At 40.9% G+C, this 13,614-nt stretch overlaps 1 protein-coding gene across 6 annotated transcripts in view; it reads left to right on the top strand.

The window, feature by feature from the left end:
* Positions 1-13,614, top strand: part of CD2AP (CD2 associated protein) — a 192,051-nt gene that overhangs the window by 120,846 nt on the left and 57,591 nt on the right. For all 6 annotated transcript variants that reach the window (XM_077488906.1, XM_077488905.1, XM_077488904.1 and 3 more), the window contains 2 exons: positions 2,516-2,636; positions 13,198-13,400. In XM_077488906.1, coding sequence (XP_077345032.1) covers positions 2,516-2,636; positions 13,198-13,400 — 324 coding nt within the window. The remainder of the gene's footprint in view (positions 1-2,515; positions 2,637-13,197; positions 13,401-13,614) is intronic.

Here is a 13,614-nt window from a genome sequence, read left to right as displayed (position 1 = left end):
CAGAAACGATGATCCATGCCTTCCACTAGTAAAAGCACCTCCCCTCTACACTGAAACACTAGCTAGTCACACAGTTAACCCTTTGAACGCCCCTGGTGTGTTAGCCCCTTTCCTGCCAGTCTCATTAGTAATGTCACTGGTCCCTAAAAAGTGTCAGTTGGGTGTCAGATTTGTCCACCACAATATCGCAGTCCCACTATAAATCACTGAACGCCGCCATTACTAGTAAAAATGAATAAAAATATTACCAAAACGTACCTACCTGCACTCATTGACTATGCACATGATCATGGCAGCTAACATGTGTATCCCTAGAAAGTGGCGCTCATCTACCCCACCATCAATAAAAGATTGGTTAGAGCGCATCCAAAGAACTGCTGAAATGGAAGAATTGATCCATCAAGCAAGAGACACCCCTTCCAAATTTGTACAAACATGGTCATGCTGGCAACACTTTACCACCACACAAGAATATCACGCTTTGCTTACTGGATGAAGGAAATCTACCTCCTTATTTAAATAGATTTACCAAGTCATGACTATGCTTGAATCCTTTTCACACCTCTACTAACCTTTTATATTTGAATATATAGTCGCATTTTCTTACTTTAGAAAACAACTGTTGTACTATACACTGAGCTCCTTTGGGAGACTCCTACCATATTTATACCTGTTGATATCTGCCAACACTCCTGGATATTACTCTCCTTCTAAGAAACCTTCTCTCCAACGATACTATCCCTCCCCCTCTCAGATAGACCTTTCAAACTCCTTATTATTTTTTTATATTTTTTCTCTTCCTCCAACATATGATAATTTTGGATCCTTATGATAGGCACATAGTTTTGTTACAGATTCTGTTTATTTTATGTTATTACTTTCCAGTCCTTACTTCATACCTACACACTATTCCTTTGACCAACTTTTCATACACTTTGATCCTATGCTATATTATAGTATCCGGTCACAGTGAGTTCCCATTTGGGGTGACTGGATACTGTTTTTTTTTTTTTTTTTTCATTATCTAACATACATGAATTACCCATGGTCACTGAAATAGTTGTAGTATCACCTTCCCCCTCCCACGAGGTTTCACAATAAGCTCTTTCATATATATGTATGTCTATATATATATATATATATATATATATATATATATATATATATATATATATATATATATATATATATATATATATATATATATATATGTATATATATATATATATATATGTTATTTTTTTTTTTTTTTTTTTTTTTTCTCTTCTCTTCTCTCAGTTTATTTTGTTTTGTAACTCTTGATATTGAATGTCGCAGTTTAGCATAATGTTTACTTCAAAGCTAGACCTAATTATTTTGTTTTACAACTCCGTAGATTGCTGTTTGTAAAGATCTACGTTTTCCAATCTGCTTTCAATTTTTTGTTAATATTAATATACTGTTATCAATATTGTATACCTGACAAAATCGAATAAAACATTATTGAAAAAAAAAAAAAATATTACCAAAAACATATACATACATACATACATACATACATACATACATACATACATACATACATACATACATACATACATACATACATACATACATACATACATACATACATCTAAATTTAATAAAGAAATTTGATTACTCGATAGACCTCCCAGGGGTGAAGTGGTCAATGTTTTATGTGACATACTTGTCCATGTACATGCAGTTGTATAGATTTTTGTGGGCTAGTCTTGGGAGGTGTATAGCATACACCATATAGCAAAGTTTGACTACAACCGTATAGTCTATTACTGTTTGGATTTGAACTCTACACACACTATTTTGTGAGAATTCTGTGTAAATATAGGCTTTTAGCAGGATATATAGTACGGTATGTTTTTTTTTTTTTTTTTTTTTTTTTGAGAGGTAGCACCGTCATAGTTTGCCAGCAGTATCAAGGGAAATACATTATGTTTACATTATGGAGAAGCAACGTGACCTCCTTCCGTCATGTGAAAGTGCTGGTGATTGGCTTAGTGCAGGTAGATTGAGGTGGGGATATGTAATCCTGTAGTGACGCTTACACAGAGCTTTTTCCTAGCTCCAGGCAGGTGAAGAAAATGGTGGCAGAGAGTAGTAAAGATATATGCTGCTGGGGATGGGGGTCATAGTAAGGCTCGGTTTGCACTGCTGCGACATGGGACCCCGACTTTTGAGACCCCAAGTTGCATTACATGTCAGGTTTCCCTATGAGAGCTATCTTAAGAGGCGCTACACAAGTCGCTCCCAACTTTAGAAAAGGTTCCTGCACTACTTTGGTCCAACTTGGGTGCAATTGCATTCCTTGTACAGCCTCCTAAATGGTATCCAATCCGAAGGAAGTCTCAGACAAAGTCGCACGACTTTGCCTTCACAGCAGTGTGAACCAAGTGTCAAGTAAACTTGTTGCTTTGCCCTTCATGGATAAATTGCACATGAAAAGAGAAAATGTGATGGTTTGAGTATATGTCTGCTAATCAGTTTTTTTGCTTTTAAGGTAGAGGAAGGATGGTGGAGTGGGACCTGCAGCGGTCGATCTGGCCTTTTTCCTTCCAACTTTGTGAAAGAGGTGGACCTGTCAGATGACGCGGAGAGCCAGGAGAGTTCTGAAGAGACAGGTATCAGTTCCTCTGGAGACACAAGGCTGACATACCGATGGGCAGATTTGCAGCCAAAAGGAACATTTGACCTTCCAGAAATTTTAAACAGCAATGCACATGATCTGGTCTTCCCACTTGGGGTTGTGTGGCTGCATAGCATAGGGAGGATTGACTACCTCTTTCAGAGTGTAGAAAATGAATGCAGGACTCTGGAAGGAATATACACTATATTGTCAAAAGTATTGGGCCGCCCGCCTTTACACACACATTAACTTTAATGGCATCCCAGTCTTAGTCTGTAGGGTTAAGTATTGAGTTGGCCCACCCTTTACAATTATTACAGCAATCGACTCTTCTGGGAAGGCTGTCCACAAGGTTTAGGAGTGTCTATGGGAATGTTTGACCATTCTTCCAAAAGCGCATTTGTGAGGTCAGGCGCTGATGTTGGACGAGGAGGCCTGGCTCGCAGTCTCCACTCTAATTCATCCCAAAGGTGTTCTATTGGGTTAATGTTAGGACTCTGTGCAGGCCAGTCAAGTTTCTCCACCCCAGACTCTCTCATCCATGTCTTTATGGACCTTGCTTTATGCACTGGTCCAAATTATTTGGTGGCGGGGGATTATAGTGTGAGGTGGTTTGTCAGGTGTTGGGCTTGGCCCCTTAGTTCCAGTGAAGGGGACACTTATGTCAGCATACCAAGATTTTTTTGGACAATTTCATGCTCCCAACATTGAGAACAGTTTAGGCATGGTCCTTTCCTGTTCCAATGTGACTGTGCACATAGAAAGGTCCATAAAGACATGGATGTGTGTTTGGGGTGCAGGAACTTGACTGGCCTGCACATAGTCCTGACCTCAACCTGATAGAACACCTTTGAGATGAATTAGAGTGGAGACTGCGAGCCAGGCCTTCTTATCCAACATCAGTGCCTGACGTCACAAATGCGCTTCTGGAAGAATGGTCAAACATTCCTATAGACACACTTCTAAACCTCGTGGACAGCCAGAGGAGTTGAAGCTGTTATAGCTACAAAGGGTGGGCCAACTCAATACTGAACCCTGTGATCTAAGCTTGGGGTTCCATTAACGTTCATGTGCATGTAAAGGCAGGCGTCCCAGTACATTTGACAATATAGTGTATGAAAGGAGTATGTTTACTGAAAGTGAAGAAATTGGGCTCAAAAGGGAGGGACATTCAGAATGCTACTGCTTGAGGTAGTATCCCACTTAGTGCAGGTCTCCGACAGTGCTTTGAAAATATTGAATGACTCCAGGCTATGATATACGCACAGAGTAAAGTCCAGTGATGAAAGGGTACATTCTGTTGGCATAGGCGGAAATAAATAACACTAAGTCCTTGCATGTGTTTTGTAAGTCTCTGTAGCCTGGACAAATATTTGCCTAGTGAAGGCTCCAGAGGGAAGAGCACACAACCCGTCTAGTCCATTATGAATTCTTAGATCACTCATTAATTTTCTATGGTTTCTTGGGAACTGTACCATGTCAGAATTAGCCATTGGGCAGGCCAATACAGTCTGCTTTTGTCAAATGACACACAAGGTAGTTGGTAAGCTGCTTAGAATTTTTTTTGTAGTCTTCTCTGGCCATCTGCTTGGAGACTGAACTGACATGATTGTAAGCAATTCTGGGCTTAAGAAGTAGAGTAATGGCCTCCCATTAACCACTTTAAGACCAAGCCTTTTCTAACACCTTCTTTTGTTTATAAGTAAAAATCTGTATGTTTTTTTTTTTTTTTTTTGCCTTAAATTACTTGGAACCCCCAAACATATATATATTGCAGTTTATATCACACGGTATTTGCGCAGCGGTTTTTCGAACACAAATGTTTTAAGAAAAAATACATTAATGGATTTTCATGCACACAAACGCAATATAATACCCAATTTTTTGGTTAAATATAAAAGATGGTGTTACCCCAAGTAAATAAATGCCTAACATGTCGCTTTTTAAATTGCACATGCTTGTAGAATGGTGACAAACGATGATATTTTTAAATCTACATAGGTGACGTTTTAAAAGCCTTTACAGTTTGAGTTACAGAAGAGGTCTGGTGCTAGAATTATTATTCTCGCTCTGATGTTCGCGGAGATACCTCGCATTTGTAGAGTGACACCTTTTTATGCATCTGTGCGGGACCAACACATGCAATTGCCTTTGCGAGGGAGCATTATTTTATTTTTTTGGTGGTTTTGATCACTTTAATTGCTGTCGCAAGAAATTTAAACATCCCTTGTTACAGCAATAGGCAGTGACAGGTACTCTTTTTGAAGAGATCTGGGGTCTATTAGCCCTCATATGTCCCCTGCCCTTAAAAGCATCTGATCACACCAAGATCAGTTTAATCAGATGCTTTCACTATTTAAAAATATCGCTGTTGACATGGAAGTGGTGAGCATTTTAGTCACCTACAGATTCCCTATAACATAGAGCTCATTGGGCACCATCCAGTCCTTGAAGAGCGCTATAGTTCGGCCGGCTTTATTCCAGGCTTGCCAGTAGAGCCCAGACAAGCACCAGCAGGAGAGGACAACCCCTCCCATCACCCGTAAAACCCATCCATCGGCAAATTAGCCACTAGGAGGACTTTTACATGGAAAATGATCACCTCCTGTAAAAAACACTGAGTTGATGCCTGTAGCTGGCTGCAGACATCCTCCTGGTATAACCACTTAAAGCCAATCGCATACATGTATGTGATTTGGCGGCAAGTGGATAACAAGGTTTTTTTTTTTTTTTTTTTTTTTTTTATAGCTCTTAAAGTACACTTGCATCTACAGTTTTCTCCTGGGCCCCCAGCAAAGTTCCACAAATATTTGATCATTCTGCCAGTAAAGTACGACCAATTCAGCTTTCTGTGATGGGGTGACAACAATGCTGCACACTCCTATGTAGGATGTACCTGCTTGTACTAAAGTGGGATGAAAACATGTTGCATGGGGGGCATTATCACAATATGGCTGCCCCTTTTAGACTACTGCTTTCTGGATTGACAGCACTGTTTTTGAAGCACTCACTGAAAGCTGCAGTGTTTGGGAAGGGGAGCATGGGAGACACAAAGGTGGAGTTGAGCATCACATAGTAACGGGATTTGGTACTTGTTTAGACTGTCGTACAGGAGCTTTTAGAGCGGTTACCGATGTGTAAACAAGACCAACAAGTTCAGCTGGGGCCAGATATAGTGGAGTCCAAGAGGCCTGTTTTAAAGTGTACAGCACACCCCAGAACATTCTGGTAATTAAGCCACACTATGCATGTATTTTTAGCTTTTGCTTCTAAAATACAGAGTGCAGTGTGGAGCCTCTGATGAAGAGAACATGCTGTCACATAACCTGTCAGTCAACCTTCACCCCCTCCCCCCTAGAAAGAATGTGGTTGTGGTTTCTGTTGCTTTAAAGTGATTCTAAAGGCAGGAAGTTTTTTTTTTTTACCTTTTTAAACCAAAAGTCAGAGATTTTCAAAAAATCCCCCATTGGTACACCCCCAAACAAAACACTAAACGGTTATTACATTTGAAAAATTTCTTACCGTTTAAGAGAAATGTCTGATATTTTTTCAAGAAGACAGCTCTGTGATTCAAAAAATGCACCATGTGTTCTGTCAGGGAAGATCTGTTAGGACAGTGATTGCACCATATTATGTGTCCTCTTTACACCAGGGATATGCAATTAGCAGACCTCCAGCTGTTGCAGAACTACAAGTCCCATGAGGTATAGCAAGACTGACAGCCACAAGCATGACACCCAGAGGCATGATGGGACTTGTGGTTTTGGAACAGCTGAAGGTCTGCTAGTTGCATATCCCTGCTCTGTCATTAAACTACATTTCCCATCATGCTTTGCAAATTAAAATGAATGTGGGAGGGTATGTATATCAAGAGGCTTCCGCGCTCTATGGCCAATATGGTCAGAAGGTAAAATTATATTTCAACAGGAGCAGCAATCACTGTATGAGTTGGCTCTCAATGCTATATACAATTAAAACAGGGGGGGTTGTGTTGCGCTTCATTATTTGTTTTTTTAAGGAAGCGCAACACAACCCCCCGTTTTAATGTGGGAGGGTGCACTAGGCCTTTACATGTAAATGTGAACTCGCCCACTTCAACATAAATCGCACCCCTCATTCTGCAGCCGGCAAGCCATACATAACACACGGTATGATGGGTTACAGCCCCTTATAATTGTAATGCATATCTGTTCTCTCACCTCACTTTGAGATCGTTCGAGCAATCGGTGTCCACCAGTGCCGTGTGGGATCATTACGACACAGTGGGGATTTCGGGCTGTGACAGGTATTGTATGTGAAATACCGATCTCTGTAATATCCCGCTTCCCGCTAGCATTGGCACAGTGTGCTGACAATCACAATGCCGGCGGGAGGAGGGACGTTACATTGATCAGTATTTCACATACAATGCAATACCTGTCACAGCCTGAGATCCTTGCTGTGTCATCCGGACGATTTGTGATCAGGCTCTGCACAGAGATGGCAGGCGGTGGGGGTGCAGTGACTGTCAGGGAGCAGAGGAGGAGGAAGACGCCTCCTCCATGGGTAGCACAGACCAATGGCTGTGTGACCCCCTCCTCCCACTACAGGAAATGGAGCTCCCTGCTTGTTTTACAGAGAATTAAAAGGGGGGAGTGTCAGACCCCTGGCTGAGGATACAGGAAAAATGGCAGCCAGCGGTCTTGCAAACAGGATGTCACTGGGCAATAACGTTTTTTCAGCAAGATCAGCAGCCTATTACAGGGGAACTACAGAACTCAGAAGAACATGGATAGCGTAGTTGGTGAAGGCAGGAGATCAGCAACAATGACTTTGGAAAAAAGTTTTTGCCCAGAGTTCTGCTTTAATTAATTCTCTGCATTAAGGTAAAAAAACTTTCAATGACGGCTCCCCCCAGTCCCCTTTGAAAACTTAAGTCCATGGGATTGCAGGCTGCACACCCCCAAAAATAACACTTAAATTGAAATACACACAGGCACAGATATGGCAAGAAAATTGACAGCGGCACGTTATTGGTTTAAAACAAAATGCATCACTTACAGATTAACTCAATTCAATAGGCAAATACCAGAAAATGTATCACAACTAGCGCTTAGTCAAAGGACTCGAGCCAAATATTACATGCATCTCAAAAACCGTCCCCTTTTGAATCAAAGGTGACAAACCACATAGACGTGCCTACGACAAGTGAAGGTGGGTGCCTGCTGGCCAGAGGCTGCCACACTACATGTCCCAAATAAAGCAGTCTTTAATACCAGGATCCAAATGGCATATGATGGGATCCAAATTAACAAATCGTTAAGCACATCTGTAAATGTGAGCTGCAGCCGCAAGTCCATGTCGGTGGACCCACAATGTGCCCCCTTGAGTCCATTCTCTATTCAGCGCTGTCCCCTCTACAACAGCTCTAATCCCCTCTTCCCTCTCTCACAGGCTTGGCTGAGAGCAGCGGGAGCCATTGGCTGATGCTGCTGTCAGACAAATCTTGTGAGAAATGTTTGATGCCAAACCATGCTGTGCATGTCTATGGATGCACCCACTGGCTTGGGAGCGAGCCTGCACATCTGCCCCCATAGCAAGCGCTTGTTAGGGTGGCAGAGACATAAGAGGAGGAGCAGTAAGTGCTGGTGGGGGTCCTCAGAAGAGGATGTTCGGGCCACACTGCGCAATACAATTGCACAGGACAGGCAAGTATAACAAGTTTCGTATTTTAATTTAAAACAAAATGAAGCTTTACAATCGCTTTAAGCTGGCCACACGTTTCAGTTTCCTACATCCACATATTTGAGGTGGATACATGAATCCTTCCTGCTGTGTCATTGTATTCTGACAGCGGGGCTTCCCAGTCCATTGGCTGCATGCACTGTTTAAAGCAACATTTTCCAACAAGCTATTGCGTAAGTAGTCGATCTATTGATGAATGGGAATGGTCATATATGGATCCAAAATGTGTCCAATACCTGCTGAATTTACATACATATATGGCCAGCTTATGAGTCCCAAAGCAACTGAAACGCGTGGCTCATTAGTAAATAAATGTACTAGACTGATTTTTTTTTTTGAGAAGCTGCATTATTTCTGTGGTTAGGTCATAACGCTATGGTATAAATGGGTCCCTGCATTTAGACAAAACAATATTCATAGTATATCATAATATTTTAACTGTATTTAGGCTGCCGCCAAAAGGTAATCTTGAGATCCATCCCTCCCTTGTGTGCTGCGTGGCTGCATGTAGTAAGAAGGGTCACAGCCCTCTTCAGAGCATTCAATTTTGAGGACTCTATAACCCTGTTCTACTGTTCGCCTGATATTTTACCCCATTAGTCAACAACCACTTGGGTGAGGCCTGATATCCTGCGTGATTTTTGGACCGCTAGTTAACATCCTCACTTTCAGCCTGGCTTCATACTATTGCAAACGCAGACATTGCATGTGATTCGTACCACATTGCTGTGCCGATCACATGCGATGTCTGTCAGTTTGTATGGCTGAATTCGCATTGCATTTGAGCGAAAATGCTGCAGGAACCTTTTTTTTCCCCCTCCACACTGGAATCCGATTCACAGTTCGCTCTGCGATCTGCAAACTGATCTGTATTGACACCTGCATCGATTCGCAGAGGGCAGTGTACTGCCTGCGAGGGAGCTGCGATGTGGGAACCGCCACTGGAATTGTGCAGGTTCCTGCATTGCAATAGTGTGAACCCAGTCTCCATTATCTGTTATTGCTATAAACCAGTCTGAATTCCTCCTATCAAGTGTATGGCAGCCTGGACTCCCTTTTCAAGCCCTGTTTTAGCTTTCAGCTAGTGTTTAGTAACTAATGCTGGCCATACACTAGGCAAAAAATCATTCAAAAATATGTTTGGACAGTTCGTTTATCGTCTAGTTAATGGGCACAAATCGAAAATCAGATGTGACGTTTTTGAGCCGAAAAATCGAAGGAAAACTTTGGAAAACTTCGGCCGAACAGACGATAAATTGAAAGATTAATGTGTTTCTCTCCCGAAGAGTTTTTAACTAGGTTTATGTGACAGAGCGAACGAAAAATGTATTAATTTATGTTAGTTGAACGGTTTATCGATCAAATTTTGGTTATTACATGATGGAAAGATCGTTTGCTCTCATGACTGTGTGTTCGTTTTTCGAAAGCTCGTTTGACACATACACATAGAGAAACTGCCCTGCATGCCTACATATGGTAACTTATTTTGCTTATTTTAAATAAAATCACCCAGTCTACTGTCTTCAAAAATATACTCAGTATTACTACAGACTCCAATGCAGCTGAACAGTTTACATTTCTCCAACCTGCTTTTTCTGGAACTCCTGACATCTGCAGTTTTGGACTTCTGTAAGGCCAGTTCAGATAGAAGCCTAACAGTCAGCAATACGATAAGTAATACATTTTATTTTTCTGTTCATATATAGAAACAAGCATTTTCCCCACCCTACACCCCAAGGGAGTTTGTTTTTATTTTTTTTGTTTTTTTCCTTCTGCCCAGATTCGGGCTTTATCCTTTTTTTGATTTTTTTTTTTTTTTTTTTTCCAACTACAACTTGAAGCTTTTTTTTTTTTAATTTTTTTTAGAAAATGGGAGGATTGTAACCCTAGTCCAGCATAAAAAAAAAAAAAAAAAAAAAAAACTATCTGTGTACCCATTAGATAGATTTCCTTTTATTTCCTGTCCCATAACCAAAACAGGATGTGAGAGGGAATCCCTCCATTGTGAGAGAATCCTGGGTGTCACCAGAATTAGGGTCGCAGTTGAAAGATTTCTCTTCTATCCCTTTTTTTTTTTTTTTTTTTTGACCACCCAAAATTTGGGATATATAGGGAGGTTGAATCTCTGTAATGGGGCTACAGACAGCAATAAAAACCTAATGGTGGTTCTAATCCTTCTTCACTCTATCCAAAAAAAAAACCCAACAAGTTTACCTTAAAGTATAACTAAAGCAAATCCTTTTTTTTAATGTTTTGTTTTGGATAGAGTGGAGAAGGGATTAGAATACTTGTCAGTTTATATTGCTGTCTGTGCCTCCGGTAAAGAGCTCCCCCCTCTCTACCTGTCTTTTTTACTATTATTTAAAGTGAGAGTAAAAGAAAATCTCAAATTTTGGATTGTCCCCAGAAAAGTAACGGAGGAGAAATCTTCCAGTGGGGACCCTAGTTCTGGTGAATCAGGGATTTCTCCTCACTTTGGATACGAGACAGGAAGTGAAGGAAAATCTCCAAAATGATACACAGATGGCAAAAAGAGAGATCTGACAGAGGTTATAACCCTCCATAACTCTATCCAAATTGGGGAAAAAAAGTTTGACTATAGTTCTGCTTTTAAGTTTTTACTTTAAGAAGGCCAACCTTATAATAAGCTTTTTGAATTGATAAAGATCTGTAGCTCTGGACAGAGTCATACCAGCATTCTTCAGATTTCCCTGCTTTCTGTTTTTCTGTTCATTGAATCGGTGGTCAGCAGGAGAATCCTTGAGTTCAGATTTGCTTTTGTTGCCTTGACGGCTACTTAAAGAATGGGCAAAGATCCCTTTTTCTTTGATGTGAGCTTGTTTTGCCACCCTAAAAGTCCCTAATAGCCAGCCATAAAGATGCAGAGGTCTAATTGGCTAACTTCCTTACGACTTTCCCACCCCACTACCAGGGCTTGTCCTTTTATGTATGTCATGGTTGTGCCCCGGGGGCTGTAGTGTTGAGGCGTTTGTATGGGCACCGACATGTATAAAGTGTCACAAATGAAAAGCAGGATTATAAGAGCAGTTTATTTCCTATGCCTAGCCCATGGTATATTAAGATTTTTTTTATGTTACGGTATGTAAATCATGAGGCTGCTGAGCATACAGTGCTGGAAATGTTAATTACAGACAAATGTGACTAGAGAGGACACACGGTGAGAGCTTGCCATCTGGAGCCTCACTGATTTTATGTAAATATTACTATATATTGATAGCAATTTTGGAGCTGCAGAATTCTGGTGTAATACTCATTAGCAGCCTGCTACTGAATAAACAGATCCTTTCAGAAAGAATCTCTTGAATTACGACTAGCAGCCCATTCCCACTTCATTGAAAAGCATGTCGTTCTAGAGTGGAGCTCTCGCTTACATTTTTGTCATTCTTTGAAGAGTAGTAAAAGGGTAGATCTTTTTTTTTTTTTTCCTGTCTGATTCCATAATGGGGATATTTCCTTCAACTTCAGTCTCAGTGGCAACCAGAGCTAAACATCCTGTTTTTTTTTATTGCCTCAAGGCATTCACTATGTATTTCTATGGAGATTCTGCTGTAGAGCCAGTGCCACTGATACCAGTCCCCTCTCTCTGGACTCTCAAATATTTATATATGGATTATCAAATTGTATAAATGAAAAATGTAGCTGGAGTGAGGAAACTGGAAGCTCAGCTTGAAAAACTGCAGGTGTCACAGGGTTGAAAGCTCTTCCCAGTTGGTAAACGGCAAGAAACATAAAAACAATTGCCAAAGTAAAGAACCCTCCCTGTCCCCTCAAAAATGCACCAACATCCCACAGCAGTGTGAAAAAACATACAAAAAACAAACTTACAGCTGTTGGGGAAGGAGTTTGCCGTGGTGAACTCTTGGAAGTGGAAGCGGGTACCTGTCAAAATCAGGTACACGCTCCCCCTCAAAAGGTGGCAAATGTGGCAGCGGAGGAGGCAGATTAGCCGATCTTCAACTTTTGGGTGGAGCGCCGCGTTGGTGCAGGGAATGCATTAAGGTAAATAAAACTTTTTGGCTTTCTTATCGCTTTAAAAGTGTCTGTAAACCCAAACAGAAAAATTAAAATAGATCACTTAATATGAAGTATGTTTATGTGCTAATTTTTTTTTTTTTTTCTGTACTGTCATTGCAAATAAAATATGGCTCAATACGTTCTCTATCGTTGGTTTTATGATTTATTTGTAAACCTAATACAAATTTGCAATTTTGTCAATATTGTTAACCGTGGTTTCTATTTTGGCACAATTTAAAGTACCAATTCTGTCATTCCTCCCCTCTTTTGGTGGTATAGGAGGAATGAAAACTTTTTTAAATACCAGGTTATACTGCCAGTTTTATCCTTTTCCTGAGTTGGTGGTGACATTATCCATAGGCAGCTCTATCTCTCTCAGCATTGTTGCCCATGTGCACTCGCTCCCAAGAACTCCTTGTCCAATCTGAAGCTGGCCACATCCAAGGGAGACACGCCTGTGGGAGTGGCCATCAGCTAATGTTTGGTGGCGATTTCTGCAGGGAACCTTGATGTCATCCATTCACATAATAAGCTAAGAGACATGACATTCTGCATCTTGGTCCAGTTCTCCACCTTGGCCCTGTGAAGTGCAGCAACTGAACAGTGGCCACATGACTGACCATTAGCCAAAAAGATATTTACAACATTTTAACTGGTAATGCTTCCTTATTGTGTGTTATTGCTGTGTCTAAGAAAGTATGGTTTTTACTTTATGATTATATTACTTTATGGTTAACATTTGCTTTAAGCTTTTGGTTTACAAAGGTCTAAAATTAAGTTTGTTGTCTGTTTCACAGCAGAACCTACTGCAGCCCCTGCTGGTGCTTCCCCATCCTCCCCTGCATTATCTCCAGCTAATAGCTTGGAAGCTTCTACCCCAAATGTGGCTCAGCCAAAGAAAATCATGGGAGTTGGTTTTGGAGATATTTTCAAAGAAGGGTCTGTGAAGCTCAAGCCGAGAATACCGGTTGCAGATTCTGAAATCAAGAAGCCTGAAAAGGTAACAGCAGCATATGTATTCAGCCCATCTTCTGTTCTCTAAAGTATAACTTGAATGAGGGGCCATTTATAAATTTGCAGCAGGACTTTCACCACTGAGATGCATATCGTACTTGACTCAGGACTGTAGTCATAGACCAGCCTTTCTCAACCTTTTTACCCCAGGGGAACCCTTAAAATAATTTCCAGGTGTCGGGGAACCCCTGAAAAAAACC

This window comes from Lithobates pipiens, unplaced genomic scaffold (assembly GCF_037356315.1).
Source record: "Lithobates pipiens isolate NorthernLeopardFrog02 unplaced genomic scaffold, aLitPip1_a1.2 Scaffold_18, whole genome shotgun sequence".
In the NCBI taxonomy this organism is placed as follows: Eukaryota; Metazoa; Chordata; class Amphibia; order Anura; family Ranidae; genus Lithobates; species Lithobates pipiens.
The sequence above is the reverse complement of the archived record's forward strand: the minus strand, read 5'-3'. Positions and strand labels throughout refer to the sequence as shown.